This window comes from Petaurus breviceps, unplaced genomic scaffold (genome assembly GCF_028583685.1).
Source record: "Petaurus breviceps papuanus isolate PSGF00001 unplaced genomic scaffold, PetGlider_PUasm1.0 90845, whole genome shotgun sequence".
Classification (NCBI taxonomy): domain Eukaryota; kingdom Metazoa; phylum Chordata; class Mammalia; order Diprotodontia; family Petauridae; genus Petaurus; species Petaurus breviceps.
The window spans coordinates 21,483,787-21,502,024 of NW_027187359.1; the positions used below are offsets into that span (position 1 = coordinate 21,483,787).

Consider the following 18,238-nt stretch of genomic DNA (forward strand, 5'->3'; position numbering starts at 1 on the left):
TTTTAAGTTTCTATTAATATGTTTTATCTTATTAATTAAGATAATGTATTAGGAGATCTTGGTTAAGTATAATTTGTGAACATACTTCGTGGGCAGTGTTCTCAGAATGATAAAAATTAAATCTTTGCTGTCCATAGCTCTCCCAACAGAATTTGTCAGAATCTTGTTTTCACAGAATTCAAGAGATGGAAGGGACTTGAACAACCAACTAGTCCAGCCTCTATATAAAAAGGATCCCTACTATAGCATATCTGACAATTATTGGTCATCCAGCCTTTGCTTGAAGATCTCTCAGGAGGGAGAATAGGATAGCCTGTTCCACCTTGGGACAGCTCAAATTGTGAGGAAATTTTTCCTGACATTAAGCCTAAATTGGTTTCTTTGTAACTTCTATCTACTATCCCTTGTGCTGCCCTCTATTGCCAAACAAAAGTCTAATCTTTCCTGCACATTATAACCCTTTCAGTACTTAAAGACACCTATCAAGTTTCCTCCAAGTCTTCTCTTCTCCATTCAAAACATGCCAACTTCCTTCAAGCTCTTTTTATATACCATGAACTTAAAGCCCTTCACTTTCCTGGTTGCCTTCCACTGTACACTCTCCACCTTACCGACATCTTTCTTAAACATGGTTCCCACACTTGAACACAGTCTTCCAGATAAGGTCTAACAAGAACAGAGTACAGTGGAACTAATACTGCCCTATCCCTGGCAACTTTTGTACCTTTCTTAATATGGCCAAAGATCATACCAACTTTTTTTGGTTACCACATCAGTCAAGCAGTATTTATTCAGCACCTGCTATATGCCAGGCAAAATGCCAAGTACTTAAGATACAAATTAAGGCCGAAAAAGAAAAGAAAAAAAAAACAAAAACCAATCTTTGCCCTCAAGGAGCTCACAGTTTACACAGTATTGTTTCGTATTAAGCCCAGTAAGCCCCTCAGATCTTTTTCAGAAGAACTGCTATCTGTCCATCTTGTGAGTTTTTTTAGCCCAAGTATAAGATTACATTTATCTTCCATCGTCATTTATATTTCATCTTACTATATTTAGCTCAAAACTCTAATCTGTCAAGTTCCTTTTGGATCTTCCAGTGAGTTCTAGCTATCCTGTAAAGCTTTGTTTCATCTCCAATTTTGATTTTAGAAAGAACTATGTTTTTACCTAAGTCACTGATAAAATGTTATATGACACAGCAGCAAGTACTCCACGGGATACTTCCTGCCATGCTGACACTGAAATCCAACTACTCTTTGAGTCTGGCCTTCCAGTCATTCTGGATCCATATGCTTTTGTTATTGTCTAATCCATCTTCTCCACAAGAATGGCACAAGAATGCACATGCTTCCTTAAAGCCTAGGTAAATTAGATCTACAACATTCTCTTCATTAACTAGTTTTGTAAAAGGAAATGAGGTTTATTTGGCATAACCTGTTTTTGATGAAGCTGTACTGGGCCTTTGTGATCGTTGTTTCCTGTTCTAGATATCAACCAACCATCTTTTTTTTTTTTTTAAGCAATCGGGGTTAAGTAACTTGCTCAAGGTTACACGGCCAGTTATTTCTGGGTGTGGTGCTAAGTATCTGAGCCTAGATTTGATCCCCAGGTCAACTGTAGTTGGTGCTCTTACTCGCTGAGCCACCTGGCCGCCCCCCAACCATCTTTTTTTAATGAACCATTAAGCTCACTCACTGGCCTGTAATTTGCATACTCTGTTATATCCTCTTTTTGAAAACTGGAACATCATTTGACTTTCTTCAATCTTGTATCTTTCTTTGCTTTTTTTTTTTTTTTGGAGGGCAATTGGGATTAAGTGACTTGCCCAAAGTCACATGGCTAGTAAGTGTGTTAAGTGCCTGAGGCTGGATTTGAACTCAGGTCTTCTTGACTTCAGGGCTGGTGCTCTATTTACTGAGTCACCTAGCTGCCCCTTGCAGTATCTTTCTTATTTTCCATGATCTTCCAAGTGTCACTGACTGATTCAGTTGTCACATCAGCCATTTCTTTTAGTACTGGAGGAGGATACAGTCAGTTCTGCTATAAGGTGATGTCTTCCTAAAACTCAACTTAGTATTTAAAATTTTGAAATAAAAACCATAGGGTTTCTGTGATAAATGGTATTAATGTCACAGCATTTAAATACTTCATCTGTGACACATTAAAAAAATAAGAACCTAATAAAATTATTTTATGCAAGCTAAATGGCTAAGAAATACATAAATATTCTAATTAAATAATGGCAATGTCTGCAACCCTGGTCCTTACTGAACCTAAGTTGCAAAACTGACTCTGATTACTGGAGCAGGTAGGGTAGGGGGGTGGGGAGCGAATATCCTTCTCCACTCTTAGCTCCCACTGTGCCAGAAGATATACAATAAATGGCACTTTACCTTGAAAAAGATCTGAAGTTTGCCTGTGAAAGTGGGTATGGGAAAGGCTATTGCCCATGAGTTACTGTGAGTTACTAGAGTTACTGTGAGTTACTATTACAGCAGAATTGGCTATAGTTAACTGGGCCGGGTGATTTGACTTTTTTTTGTAAGTTGTGTCCAACTCTTCTTGACATCATTTAGGGTTTTCTTGGCAGTGGAATGGTTTGACATTTCCTTTTCCAGCTCATTTTACAGATGAGGAAACTGAGGCAAACAGATGAGTCTTCCTAACTCCAGGCCCTAGCACTCTTATTATTCACTGTGCCATCTAGCTCCTCCATGGTGATTTGAATTAATCAAAGGCAACCAAATACTCTCTTACTTTTGCCTTACCTTTTTTCTCTTTTTTAAATTATTTTTTAGTTTACATCATTCATTTCCACAAGATTTTGATTTACAAATTTTCTCCCCATTTTTCCCCTACCCACCACCCCAAAACAGTGATCCCACTGCATATCCCCTCCCCCAATCTGCTCTTTCCCTTATCTTTCCCCATCCAACCTCCAACTTTCCAGTAGGGTACTGTAGATCTCTATGCCCCAGTGCCTGTATATCTTATTTCCCAGTTACGTGTAAAATAATAATAATATATTTTAAACCTTTGCATTCTAGATTCTTTCCCTACCTCCCTTGTCACCTACCTTTACTGGGAAGATAAGCAATTCAATATAGGTTGTACATGTACAGCTATGCAAAACATTTTCATAGTGGATATATTGTGAAAGACTGACTATATTTCCCTTCATCCTATGCCACCCCCCACTAATTCTGTTCTCTATTTTGATCCTGTCCCGTTTCAAAAGTGGGTGCTTCCAACTTCCTTCCCCCCCCAGCCTGCCCTCCCTTCCATCATCCCCCCCTCTCATCCTGTTCCCCCCTACTCTCCTGTAGGGTGAGATACCCTATTTAGTGTGTATGTCATTCCCTCCCTAAGCCAAGTTCAATGAGAATAAGGTTGACTCATTCCCTTTTACCTTCTTGTTCTTCCCCTCCATTGTAACAGTTTTCCCTTGCCTCTTCTATATGAGATAATTTACCCCATTCTTTCTCTCCCCATCTCCTCTCATTATATTCCTCTCTCATCTCTTAATTTCACCTTTTAAGTATCATCCCTTCCAAGTCAATTGGTCCTTTGCCCTCTCTGTCTATGTATACCTGTACACATATATACACACACTCACATATGTATTCATACGCCCATATACTCTCCTATATAGACATATATATGTATACACATATATATACATACATACACACATACATATATATACATTTCTATTCCCTTCAACTACTCTCATACTGAGAAAACTTTCGTGTTACAATTCTTGTTTTTCCATGGAGGAATGTTGTAAGTAGTTCAACTTTGATAAGTTCCTTATGATTTCTTTTCCCTGTTTACCTTCTCATGCTTCTCATGCTTCTCTTGCTTCTTGTGTTTGAATGTCAAATTTTCTATTCAAACTTTTTTTTTCATCAAGAATGCTTGAAAGTCCTCTATTCCATTGAATGACCATATTTTCCCCTGAAACATGATACTCAGTTTTGCTGGGTAGGTGATTGATTCTTGGTTTTAATCCCAGCTCCTCTGACCTCTGGAATATCATATTCCAAGCCCTCCAGTCCCTCAGTGTAGAAGCTGCCAGATCCTGTGTTATTCTGATTTTGTTTCCATAATATTCAAATTGTTTCTTCCTGGCTTCTTGTAATATTTTCTCCTTTATCTGGAAACTCCAGAACCTGGCTATAATATTCCTAGGAGTTTTCTTTTTGGGATCTCTTTCAGGAGGTGATCAGTAGATTCTTTCAACCTCTATTTTGCTCTCTGGTTCTAAAACATCAGGGCAATTTTCCTTGAGAATTTCTTGAAGGATGATTTCTAGATTCTTTTTTTGATCATGGCTTTCAGGTAGTCCAATAATTTTAAAATTATCTCTCCTGGATCTATTTTCCAGGTCAGTGATTTTTCCAGTGAGATAATTTCACTTTGCCTTCTATTTTTTCATTTGTTTGGATCTGTTTAATAGTATCTTGATTTCTCATAAAGTCACTAGCTTCCATTTGCTCCAATCTAATTCTGAAGGAATGATTCTCTTCAGTGAGCTTTTGAGATTCTTTTTCCATCTGGCAAATTCGGCTTTTTAAGGCATTCTTTTCCTCATTGCCTTTTTAAGCTTCTTTTGCCATTTGAGTTAGTCTATTTTTAAGGTGTTATTTCCTTCAGTCAGGTTGTTCACTCTCTTCATAATTTTCTTGCATCGTTCTCATTTCTCTTCCCAATTTTTCCTCCTCTACTCTTATTTGGTTTTCAAAATCCTTCTTAAGCTCCTCTATGGCTTATAAGCAGCTTATTCTTTTGCTGCAGGAGTTCTGACTTCATTATCTTCCTTCTGTTTCATGCCCCATCCATACACTTTGGCACACTGGTCATGCACCCCAGGACCTCTACCCCAGACAGTGATCCAGATCCAAGCAGGTTAAAGCAAGAGCAGTTACCCATCAGACTGGATGCTTGGTTCCCCTACAGTCTGCAAGCGTGGAGCTTTGAAGCAGCCATGTGGCAGTGGCTGCTCGCCCTGGGGCACAAAGGCTGGACTGTACTCCTGAACTCCCAGGTCCCAAAGTCCACACTGCACTGACCTCTCATTTTGTTCTTAGCATCTATGGGTTGATAATTCTGGAAACAGCCACAGCTGCTGGCGTTCTGAAGTCCCTCCAGGCAGCTGGTTGTGGCTGCCCTAAAGCTAAAACCTAGGACTGGGGGGGGGGGGGGTGGGGGTTGGGAGGTTGGGCTCAGCTTGCTGCGCTGGCCTCTTTCTGCTGGCCTGCTGGACTGTCTTTAGCAGGAGGTTAGCTTCTCTGTGTCATTTTGTGAGTTCTGTAGCTCCAACATTTGCTTAGAGTCATTTTTTACATGAATTGGAGGAGGTGGGATCGGGAGCCAGCCAAAGTCTTGTTTCTACTCCTCCATCTTGACTCTGCCCCACTTTTGCCTTATCTTAAGGCTACTCTAAGCAAGAGTCCTGTCCTTTCTCTGATCCCTCTTTTTTCTCTTAATATAGCTAAAACAAAAATAAACCAAAAACTGTATGTTTGTGGTCTTTCTAGCTTTCCTGTCAAGTTTCAGCTTATTCTGAGCTATAGCATTCCATATACTGTTTTTATTGGACTGTGCCACACTCTAATTTTCATCCTCTGTTATCTGAGACAAATTTTACTTTACCTCATTATTGAAATTATTTCCCTTCTATCTTCAGGATTTCATTCTTGAAAATCTCCCATTCCTCCTAGACTTAACTTCCCCTATTATATTTTAGTCCATGGGATCTAATGTCTAATCTAGTGTTGGGGAAAAAATATGAATACTGTGCATTTTAGACACAACTCTTCCAGAAACAATTTTTAATAATTTAACATTAATCTAAAATCAAGCACTTCTACTTTACAGAATGTCCAAATTGACAGTTCCCTTCCGTTCCTCCCTCCCCCCCCCCCTCAGATATTTCTCTGTTGTTGTTTTTTTTTGTTTATTTCTGGCTCTTCATGACCCTATTTGGGGTTTTCTTGGCAAAGATACTGGAGAAGTTTGCCGTTTCCTTTTCCAGCCCATTTTACAAATAAGGAAACAGACAAACACAGTTTAGTGACTTGCCTGGGATCACACAGTTAATAAGTGTCTGAGGCCGTATTTGAACTCACAAAGATAATCTTTCTGATTCCAGGCTGGGCACTGTACCACCTAGTAATTTGAGGCAATTAAAGATTCAATAAAAAGGTCACAATATATTAAAATATAGTTTAGTGTTAATCAAAGTAAAATCCTCATCTAAAAATGGTAGTCACTTAATATACTAAAACTTGAAGAACAACAATTTAATCCCTTATAAATGGAAAGTAGTGCCTGAATGGAAAAGAGAGCCCTGCTCATGGGTGGGTCATATGACTGTCAGTCATTTCTTGAGGTAAGGAAGACAGGGATCTTAACTGGAAAATATACTTATTTTTTTCCTTCTAAATTTAGTTACCAGGCTTAATCCATTTTCTTAGAACTGAGCTTTTGTTCTTAATCTTTTTACACACTTTCCTAATGTAGGGAAAGTATTTTAGACTGGGGAAATATTTTTTCTTCCTATTTTCAGTTGAACTAAAAGGAGGTTTTCAAAAAATCTTATGTTTCCATGTCATATTACCTCTGGAAACTAAAATCTCAACGAAAATCCACTAAAATGTAGGATTTGTGTTAGACTGTGTCCAGATTTTTTTTCCCCTTCTCTTTCACAAATTCTTGGAGGAAGTGATCACTTTCCCCCAAGATACCCATCTTTTCTACCCCAACCACCAGTTCCTCCCTGTTAGTAAGAATCAGATCAAAATAAAATTTCCCTTTGTTGGTCCTTCTACCTTTGAAGGATGAAATAATCACTAAGGTAATTCAAGAGGTTAATGATTGCTTTATTTTCTCAGTGTGCTCCAGCAGATGTCTTAATAGAGCTGGAGAAGGAAATTGCAAATCACTCCAGTATTTTTGCCCAGAAAACCCCAAATGTCATGAAGAGTCAGACACAATTGAAACAACCGCACACAACAAAAAGCTAGCATTTATATATTGTCTTAAGTTTTACAAAGTATTTTACAAATATTGTCTTATTTTATCCTCCCAACAACCCTGGGAGGTGGGTGCCATTATTATCCCTGTGTGAGACAAGACGACCCTTGCCCAAAGTAAAATAAGCAAAGATATGTCCAAGTAGATCCAGGAAGGATTTATTTAATTATTTCTTCTTGCAAGAAGGGCGGTCTTGCTACTAGAGGCAGTCTGGTAGGAGAGGCAAAATACAAAATGCAAAGCTTGGTTTATACCCAAAAGGCCACCCCTTTTTTCCCCCCTCCCTTGTTCTGTCCTGTTCCTGTTAATTAGGAATTGAGGTACACAATCTTAACCGAAAAAATTTGCTGGCCTTGCAGATGAAATGTCAATAATATCAAAAAGCAGAAGGTACATGTCTAGTGGACATGAAAACAGACAAAATCTGTCATCAATATCAACTTAGATATGAAAGCAGAAGATAAATGTTCTAACAATATCAATATAGATATGAAAGCAGACAGTATTTTATGAATCATAGGGATTTTAGGACATGGTGACCTGCCCGGAGTCCTGCAACAAGATTTCCAATTTTATATTTGTACAGGTCAGATGGTGGTCAGTGGAAACAAGTCTGGAACATTTGGGCCTGTGTTTAAATTTGCAGGGTCTGTGCTTTCCCCTCCTAAGCTCAGCAAAAACTTCAACTTATGACCAGGGAAGTAAGGCAAGGGTCCCAAGCTCCCAACCCAGGTTTGCTAAGTCTGGTACTTTATAACAATTCTGTTCAGATTTCTGGAATGTTACCTGAGAAGTTTTTACTTTTATTCCATTCATCCCCATTTTACAGTTGAGAAAACTGAGGCAGGCAGCAGTTAAATGCCTAGGGTCACAAAGCTTATAAGTGTCTGAGGCTAAATTTGAACTCAGGTCTTCTTGACTCCCTCCATTTATCTACTTCACCACCTGATAGCTTCTACTTTATCATTTCTTGGAAGAAAGCACCTTCCTCTTCAGAGAATCCAGCATCCTTCTCTTTAGGAAAAGCCTCAAATATTTTTTAAAGCTGTAGCTAAATAGCTCCTTATTCTTCTTTGTGACCCATTTCCACCTTCCAATATCCTGTCAAGCCTCGTCTTCCCTCCTTCCATCTGACATTCTTCTTTCCCCATTAAAACCTCTCCTGTTTCTTCTTGAATACTTCATTCTTCCTAACAATTTGGGATTGTGGAGATGTGGTCTTTGAGCTCCTTTCTTTTCTCTGAGAGAGATGAGGCTATACTTGGAACACGTAACAGTCGTTTGGCAGTGGCAGAAGTATGATCATTTAATTGCACACTTAATGCAGGTCAGTGCATATTTTCATGTACTCTCTAAAATGGTTGATTTCGGCTATTTTTAAAAAACAACAACTTTATTTGTGGGTATTTACACTTCAACCCTATATCTGGTTAAAACCCTTACAGTCAATTCTGATCTCTTAACAATTTGAAAATCTCACTCACTTTTCTTTAGCCTCAACAATTTCCCTGCTCCATCTACCTCCTCTTTTGACTTGAACTAATCAGTCTTCTGCCTGTTTCATCAATTTGCCCCACTCACTAATCCATTGTATTCATTTGTTTATCCCTCTCCCATTTGCCTTTTATTTGCTTTGCATTGTCTTGACCGCTATATTCAATTTATCTCTTGAGTTTACCTTTTCAGAGTCTATTCTGCTCTTTTTTAATCCTCCTTAATTTATTGTCCTTGATTTTGCTTCTCTCACAACCTAGAAATAGAATATGGACTTAGATCTGGGTCTAGAGATCGTTCTTCAAATTTCCCTCTGTTTCTTCAAATTTCTAACCAAAATTCATCCTCTGGCCTATTTCACTAGCTCAAACTCCTACAAATCACCTACACCATTCTCTCTCCTTAGCTGATTCAAGCCCTTTTCTAGCTGCCTGTACCTTCTCCTACAGATTCTTAAAGTAGAATTCATTAATCAAACTTAAATGTTGAAATAAAATGGAATGTATGTAAATCAAAGACACTTCAAACTTTTCCTCATCCTTCAAATAATGAAATCAAGGCATCCAGATTCAGTTTGAATTTGAGACTAAATAATCCATACATGCTTCTGGCATAGCAGTTCATAAATGAAAGCAGAAAACCCATCATTTCTGTGTCAGTTTGAGTGGATGTATAGGCCTCCCTCATTGAATTATTTTCCATATGTAAATAATTTGTCTTCCTTTAAAGTACCGGAATATTCTTAATGAGACAATCTTAAGTTTTATACAGATTTTTGATAGAAAACTTATTCCCTAACAAGGAAACCCAGTGTGTTGTTTAAAAAAATAACTATCAGAATTGACTCTTTCCAGTGTCTCTTCAACATCACTAATGGTTGCCTCTGTTGCTTGATGTGATGAGGAACACACTTCTTGTGCTTACCCATTTTTGGACAGCCATAAATAATAGAAAATTCTTCCTTATTTTGAATTTAACTCTAAAGATCTATCATTACAATTAGGTTCGAGAGTTGGGAGATGGGGCGGCTAGATGGTGCAGTGAATAGAACACCAGCCCTGGAGTCAGGAGGACCTGAGTTTAAATTTGGCCTTAGACACTTAATATTTACTAGCCGTGTGACCTTGGGCAAGTCACTTAACCCCAACTGCCCTTCTTCCTCCCCCTCCAAAAAGGAAAAAAAAGAGTTGGAAGAGAAAGGATAGTTTAAGTATGATGCTGTGAATTTCCAAGGAGGAGAAGATATTGGGTGGCCCAGCAAGTAATATACGGATTAATTTGTCCCTCTGAGTAAAGTGGTTTGAGAGAAGAGGCCAGCATTTGAGGAGTTATCAAAAGCTGTGCTGTTTTCATTGGCAACTTTTAAAAATTACTGTGTATCTAAGGGAAGATCATGTCAATATGACAACAGTACCTTTGCACATAAAATATATTAAAGCACTCTCTACCCAATGAGGGCTGGAAATGAAAGGGAAGAATAAAATCATCAGAGTGGGATGGATGGCAACAGCTGAACCAAGGATGCTAGTCCCTGAATTCACTCATTCAACAAATATTTATTTAGCATCTTCTATGCCCAGGGCCTTGTGCTTGGTGCTTTATGGTACATAGAGACATACAAAATATGATTCATACCCTAGTGAAGCTTTATTTAGTCGAAGAAATAAAAATCAGATACAAATAACTGTGGAACAAGATAATGAGTTAAAGTGACAAAAGAGACTCAGAATGCTGTGAGAGTCCACAGAAGAGAGTTTGAGCTAAGTGAATGTCATTGGTTATTTATGATAGTTAGTATAGTTGTGTTTTCTTTTTGTTAAAATGTATTTGTTTGAATCTGTGCCTTTCTTCCTACTAGACTGAGCTCCATGAACACAAGGACTGTCTTTTAATCTTTGTAAATTACTAATTGAGAGGTGGCTATGACATAGTGGATAGGTATCTGACATCAGAATAAAAAAGACCTGGGTTCAGTTGCTCCTTCAGACACATATTAGCTGGTGACCCTGTGCCTTCTTCTTAACTGTCCCCAGGCATCTGTAAGTGGCAGAGCAGGTGCCTTCTCCAACAGTAAAAAGGATTTCCTCACTGGGAGTTATGCACACAACTACAGATCTAAGCCCAAAATAAATTAAAACAAATATAATGTAATAGCTGATGTTTATATTGTGTATTATGTTTACAAAGCCATTTATATACATTATTAAATTTTGATTCTCATGACAACCCTACATGGTAGATAGTGCAGATAATTAAATTCATTTTGCAGATAAGGCAACTAAGTCACAAAGGCTATGTGACTTGCCCAAAGTCACAAATTGGTGACCCACTTTGAATCCAGATGTCATGACTCCAAATCTTGTCTTCTTTTCTACTATAGCAAAACTGTCTCCCTTTTAACTACCCTTTAATAGTGTAATACGTATAGTTGGCAATTAATACATTTTGAAGCTGTTGAAATTTTTTTATATTTTATCTTTTTTTGGTGAATTTTTTTTATTTTAAATTTAGATACAAAATGAGAAAAGAAAAAAAAACATTGCCCTGTACACAGCAGACCATAAGAGAGGATTCAATATAAAACAAAATCTCTATTTCAAGAAAAACTGCATAATAAATACTACACATTGTTTTCAAAGCTGCCCAGCTTTTCTTTTCTTCCCTGCTGGTTTTCTTTTGTTGTCTGCTGTGCACTTTTAATTTTATTTGTTTTTCCCCTCCCTCCCCCCCCACCATCCTAAAGAAGGCTACAATTAAGCAGGGAGATAGATATAGATATATACACATATACAAAGATATCTATAAACATATATACACTCATACACATATATGTAAGCTTGTACTATATTTATTTCCTCCTATCATCAGTTTCTCTGAAGGTGGTATAAGTCCAGATCATCATTTCCTACACCACAGCAATATTCCAACCCAAGCATATCCTGTCCTAGAGGTTGTCTATGAAAGTTTTTTCCCCCAATTTTCTGCATTCCTTCTATTCCTGGCTACATAGGTTTTGTTTATACAGGAAATTTTTAATAAAATAATCAAAATTATCCTTTTTACACTCCAACAATGCTCTCACCTTATAACATAGTTTAAGGTCTGATACTGCTGAATTTTCTTCTTTTTCATCTTTTTTCCCTGGTTTCTTTGAAGTTCCTGACCTTTTGTTCTTCTTAATGAACTTTGTTATTATTTTTTCTAACTGAGTAAAATATTTTTTTTAGTAATTTAATTGGGACATCGAATAAATAGATTAGTTAGGTAAAACTGCCATTTAAAAAATTATATTGGCTTTACCTGCCCATGAAATTTCAGTTATTTAGGTCTGAATTTATTTGTATAAAAAGTGTTTTCTGTTTATGTTCATAAAGTTTTTGTGTCTGTTTTGGCAAATATGTGCTCAGGTATTTTATACTGTCTAGCTATTTTAAATGGTCTAAAACCATATTGAATAATGTTGCTGACACATACCATAGTTTATTTTTTACTTGTGGTTAAATCTATTTTAATTTTTACTTTGATATCATGATTACTATCCTTGCTTTTTTTTACATACTAAATTCTACTCGTGTCCTTTATTTTATCTTTGTGTTCCACAAATGATCTTGCTCCCTGCAGCCCTTCCAGTGGCTGCATACTACAGCTGTCTTCTCTGATGTGGAACTGAAACCAGGGGCTCTTCTCTCCTGCAAGTGCCCATGGCCAACAGGGTCCCTTCCCCTCACTGCTACACTCACCTGGTGTGTGCTAACTCCTCCCTGTGGCCACAGCCAGGGACAGTCTGGTCAGCATAGCTGTGCTTAGCTTCTCTCAACAGTGAAAGATCCTTCAGTCTTCTTCTACTCAGTCATCAGACCCCCTTACTCTGTCTGCAAAATGAAAATTTTTAAAGCTGAAGCTACCTCTTAACCCAGATGCCTCCAGGGCTTGTTTTTTGTTAATTCTGCAGAGTCCCCTCTGACTTAAGTCAGACCAAACCTCTGCTCCTGGAGGTCAAGTCTTTCCTGGGGTCTTAGGAGGACAACTGCTTTACCCCATGTTTATTTCTGTTGCTCTGAGGTGATGGTGTTCTTGTCTCTTTTTGTGGAGGAAATTTAGAGAACTGAAAGTTTTTTTACCTACTCTGTCATGTTCCCAGAATCCTCTCTTATAGTTTATCTTTCAAAAAAAGTTCTTGAGGAATAAAATTATTTCTGATAACCCAGAAATTTTAAATGGCTACTTTTTTTCTCCTATACCCACAGTGGATCCAAGGATCGTTCATGAAAATGAGAAAGAGAAGGAAAGAATTCGAAGAGTGACACAGAAAACTTTTGGGGATTATGTACAACCAAGAATAGAATTTGCACAATATAAGGTAGAGATTGTCTATGATATACTTTAAGTTATAACAGTTTTTTAAAATGCTAAAGTGGAAAACCTAAGTATTTCAGTACAAAACTAATAAATGGATAGGGGCAGCTCTAGATGACTCAAGGCATAGAGCATGGGGCCTGGAGTCTGGGAAGACTTGAGTTCAAATTAGGCCTCAGACATTTACTAGCTGTTTGACCCTGGGCATATCACTTAGCTCTGTTTGCCTTAATCCACTGGAGAAGGAAATGGCAAACCACTCCAGTATCCTGCCAAGAAATCCCTATAGAAAATAGGATCCATGGAGTTACCAAAGAGTTGGACATGACTGAACAGCTGAAAAATAAATGAACAGCTTTTTTTCTCACTGGATCACCTGAAAATTTTTATAAAACACTTATAACCATGTGAGACCTTATTCTGCACTTGTGAATGAGTTCTGTTGTTATCAAATAGAAAGTAATCTTTACTTTTCACTATTAACATGTATGCTTAAGTAACACTGGTGGTGGTCTATACTTTTTATAGGATAATATTGAAAAGATTTAATGTTATTCCTTCCTAATCATTTTACTCAATTGTGCCAATTCACTCAATTGTGAGTATGGTCAAAGTCCTATCCCACCATGGGCTAGTTAGTGTTATAGAATTACAGTTGGAAGGAATCTCAGAAGTCATCTGGTCCAACCCACATATAAACATATGAACACATATCCACTATACAATATATGTGAATAAGCGGTTGACCAGTCTTTGCCTGAAGAACTTAAGTGCAGGGGAGTTCACTATCTCCCAAAGCATGCCATTTTACTTTTGAATAGTTCTTATTGTTAGGAAGCTCTTCCTCCCAAAAGGTCTGTACATGCCTGTTCTTAGTTTTTCTGAATGCTACTATTTGTGTCATCTGTGGCCAAGAAAAACAAATCTATTCTCTGTTCTCCATCGCAACCCTTCAAGTTACTTGAAGACAGCTATCATGTAGCCCCTAAATCTTCTCCAGTCTTAACTTCCCCAGTTTCTTCAACTGACCCTTATATGGTATTATCTCACCATTCCAGTTAGCCTTCTATGGATTCCATTCAGCTTATCAATATCCTTCCTAAAATGTAGCACTCAGAACTAAACACAAAACCACAGATATTGTTTGACCTGGACAGAGAATATTAGGACTATTACTTCCATAGTTCTGGACATGATTCCTTTCTTAATGTAATCAAGACTGTCACATCACATTGCTGACTAATACTGCACTTACAATCCACTAAATCCCCCAGATCTTTTTAGAAAAAAACTTTTCTACGGAGAAAGAAGCCTTCCTCTAGACCCTACGACCAAATATGTGTATTCGTGTGCTTCTGAAACATAGTATAAGACAGCTGGTTAAATTAAAACCCATTCACCCATATTGGAACAGTAACTTGAAAACCATATCATAATACTTTTTATTTTATAGTAAAAAAAATCTTTAGAGCTGGAAGAACATTAACGATCATCTCCTACTCAGAAACCTTTCAGTTTATAGATGAGGTATTTGATGCCCAGAGAGTAGAAGTGACCTTCTCAGGGTTACTCATCTAGAACCTAACATTGACAGGCCTAAAACAGCACTCCTGCCTCTCTTTTGTTTATTCAGACAGAATTCTTTTCATGGTTACCCTTTTATTCCAAGTAACTCACTCTGATCCCCCCACCAATTCAATCTCAGCCATCAAACCTATTTGGCTTGCCAAGCATATGCACCATACAGTACATATGCTAGTTAGTTAATTGCCTTTTAGCTGTCAGTGGTACTGCAGGATCTCAGAGTTAGAAAGGATATCAGAGGAAATCTAGTATAATCAATATCTAAACAGTAATTTTACTGAAAAAGTAATCATCCAGCTTCCATTTGAAGCTTCCAGTCATGTGGAGTCTACTACCTCATTAGACAGTTTCTTCTACTTTTGAATAACCCTAATTGTTAGGACATTTTTCCTTACACTGAGCCAAATCTGCCTCTCTGCAGCATCTACTCATTACTTCTAGTTTTACCTGCTAAGGACAAGCAGAACGAGTTTACTCCCTCTTCCATATAACAGCCCTTCAGATTCTTAAATTGAGTGATAACATTCCCATCTAAGTCTTATTTTCTCCAGGCTAAATATTGCCCATTCCTTGAAGTGATCCTTACACAACACAGTCAGACAGGAAGATGGCTATCCTGGTTACCTCCCTTTGTATCCTCTGCAATATGTCAGTGTCCTTCCTAGAATTGAACCCAATACCTCAGATGTAGCTGCATCAGAGTAATAAAATAGTGGTAGTCTCATCATCCTCAGTCTAAACAATATGTTTCTATTAATGAAGCCAAAGATTTTTGTTTTTTGTTTTGCCTGCCACATCACACTGTCCCTTCATGAAAGTACTATTTTGGTTCCTCATTTTGACAGAAGTGACCCCCTTGGGGCAGCTAGGTGGTACAGTGAATAGAGCACTGGCCTTGGAGTCAGGAGGACCTGTTCAAATCCGGCCTCAGACACTTAACACAAAACTAGCCATGTGACCCTGAGCAAATCACAATTGGCCTACTTTTCCCCTTCCAAAAAAGAAAAGTGACCCTCTCTTTTTGAAGAATATTCCAGAAGAGTAAAAGTTCTAATAGTTCTTAACCTTGGCTGAAAAGTCTTTTAGTATAGCTCCAGGAATGGACTGAATGTATGTTGTCCAAGGACAGGCCAAATGAAGTTTGGAGAGTCATTACCAAATTGGTGAGGGTGATTCATTTTTTAGCCACCACAGCTCTGGATATCCATCTGCTAAGTTATAGAGTATCTGTGCTCTTTGTCATTGGAGGGAATAACCATCCTCCTGAAAGTACAAATCCCTGAAATGTCAAGCTATTGATTCATATCAAGTTGGCAATCCACTAAAAGCCCCTAGTTTTTCCTACATGAACTATTGTCTAGCCGTGCCTTCTTAGAATTTCCACAACTTATTTTTTGAACGAAAGTGTAGCACTTTATATTTATCCATGTTTAATTACATTTTATTAGATTTAGTCCAATATTTTAACTTTATGAAATTTTTAAAATTCCAGCTATCATTCCAACATATAAACTCATATTTTTATGTCATCTGTGAATTTGATAAGCATGCTATTGTGGCTTCAGCTAAATTACTTACTAAAAATTACTAGCAATAGGACCAAGGACACTCCACTAGAAATCTTCAGATTGATTTAGCTCCATAAAATCACTACTCTTTCAGTCTGACCATTTAACCATTTCTAAATTCATTAACTGTATTGTCATCTTGCTCCCATCTCTCTATATTGTCCCCCAGGATAATTTGAGAGACAATGTTAAATGCCTTGCTGAAATCCATGTGCACTCTCTCTGGAATTTCCTAGACTACCAATTTAATAAATGACAGAAAAAATTAAGGTTTCTTTTACAAGGGAATATTTAAACAGCATATTAAACTAAAAATAAGTTTCATTATACTTCCCTTTCTTAACAAGCTTAAAAGATTTTACTTACAAAACATACATACAACTCTTTAAGATAAAACATCTCTTTTGTAAAATATGGCATACCTGTATACTATTCCACTCCAACTTTTCAAGTATTTTTTTCTGTTAAAGTAACACATATTTGGAAATTTTGATACTCAGAACAACAGTATATAAATAAGTGCTTGCTGAATAACATTAACAGATCATGAGATTTTTTACATTAAAATGATATACAAAAATATGTTAATTTTTTCATCAAGTATGTAAATATTAATCTATTGAGCTATAAGAAATGACAAGCAAGATGATTTCGGAAAAACCTGGGAAGACCTATATGACCGATGCAAAGTGAAGTGAGCAGAACCAGAATATTATACATATTGTATATTGTATGATGATCTCCTGTGAATGACTTAACTATTCTGATCAATCCAAGAACATTTTTGAAGGAATTATAATGAACAATGCTATCCATCTCCAGAGAAAGAACTTATGGAGTCAGTCTGCATACAGATTAAAGCATACTTTTTTGCTTTTTCTATTTTTCTTGTTTGTTTTGTTCTGGGTTTTCATTTACAACATGGCTAATATGGAACTATGTTTTGCATGACTTCACATATATAATCTATGTCAAATTGCTTGCCCTGTCAAGGAGAAATCAGTGGAAGGAGGGAGAGAATTTGGGATTCAAAATTTTTTAAAATAAATGTTACAAAATTTTTTACATGTAATTGAGAAAAAATAAAAAGAATGTAAATATGTTCAAGATTCAACTCGGTAATAAAAGCAGCAACTTGCTGAGCTCCCACCCCAACCATCTCCAATACCTGTAAAATATGACTCTAAACAAATTTTAGAGCTACAGAACCCACAAAGTGACAGAGAGAAACAAGTCTCCCACTGAAGTCAGACAGGCAGGCCAACAGGAAGGGTCTATTTCACCAGGCTGGGAGCCCATTACAGTCCCCTGTGAACTTTGCAGACCCAGCCCCGGCCAGGGCGGGGTTTGGGGTGGGCCTGACCAGTGGCCCAGACTGGCCAGAGCAGACTTCAGGAGAATCACCAGCTGTGGTGGTTTCCAGACTTCTCAACCCATGTACTCCAAAGAGAAAGTAAAAAGTCAGTGGGGAACTCTATTGGAACTGAGTGATTGAAGAGCTCAACCCGGCCCCTTCCCCTAGGGTGAGAGTTGGTGGAGGTGCAGCAGCTGCTACCTCATGGCTGCCTCCAGAGTTCCTGGCCTTCAGATTGTAGGGGCCAAGCGACCATTCAGAGGGTAATCACTCTTGCTTTGACCTGCTTGGATCTGGGTCACTGTCTTGGGTAGTGGTCCTGGGTTGAGAAACACCAGTGTGCCAGAGCTTGTGATGGCTATAAAGAGGGCGACCTCTTCAGACCTCTGACAACATTTGCAAAAACCCCAGCGATTTGGGACACAGCTCTCTCCACTATGGAAACAGAGTTCCACCTTGACAAAGAATTCAAAAGTCAGGTAATTGGCTGGCAAGATGAGCAAGCAAAGGAAGCACAATGAGACCAGAGAATCCTTTTTTGGGGACAGAAAGGATCAAAACATGGAACCAGAAGAAGACAATGAAGTCAAAACTCCTGCATCAAAAGCTTCCAAGAAAAACATGAATTGGTTACAGGCCATGGAAGAGTTCAAGAAGGATTTTGAAAATCAAGTAAGAGAAGTGGAGGAAAAATTGGGAAGAGAAATTATCATGATGCAAGAAAATCATGAAAAGCAAGTCAACAGCCTGCTGAAGGAGACCCCCCCCCAAAAAAAAATAACACCTTAAAAAAATAGACTAACTCAAATGGCAAAAGAGGCCCAAAAAGCCAATGAGAAGAATG

General features: G+C 37.8%; 1 protein-coding gene across 3 annotated transcripts in view; it reads left to right on the forward strand.

The window, feature by feature from the left end:
• CENPN (centromere protein N) overlaps positions 1 to 18,238 on the forward strand; it is a 48,613-nt gene that overhangs the window by 28,278 nt on the left and 2,097 nt on the right. For all 3 annotated transcript variants that reach the window (XM_069072220.1, XM_069072222.1, XM_069072221.1), the window contains one exon: positions 12,780 to 12,892. In XM_069072220.1, the coding sequence (XP_068928321.1) occupies positions 12,780 to 12,892 (113 nt within the window). The remainder of the gene's footprint in view (positions 1 to 12,779; positions 12,893 to 18,238) is intronic.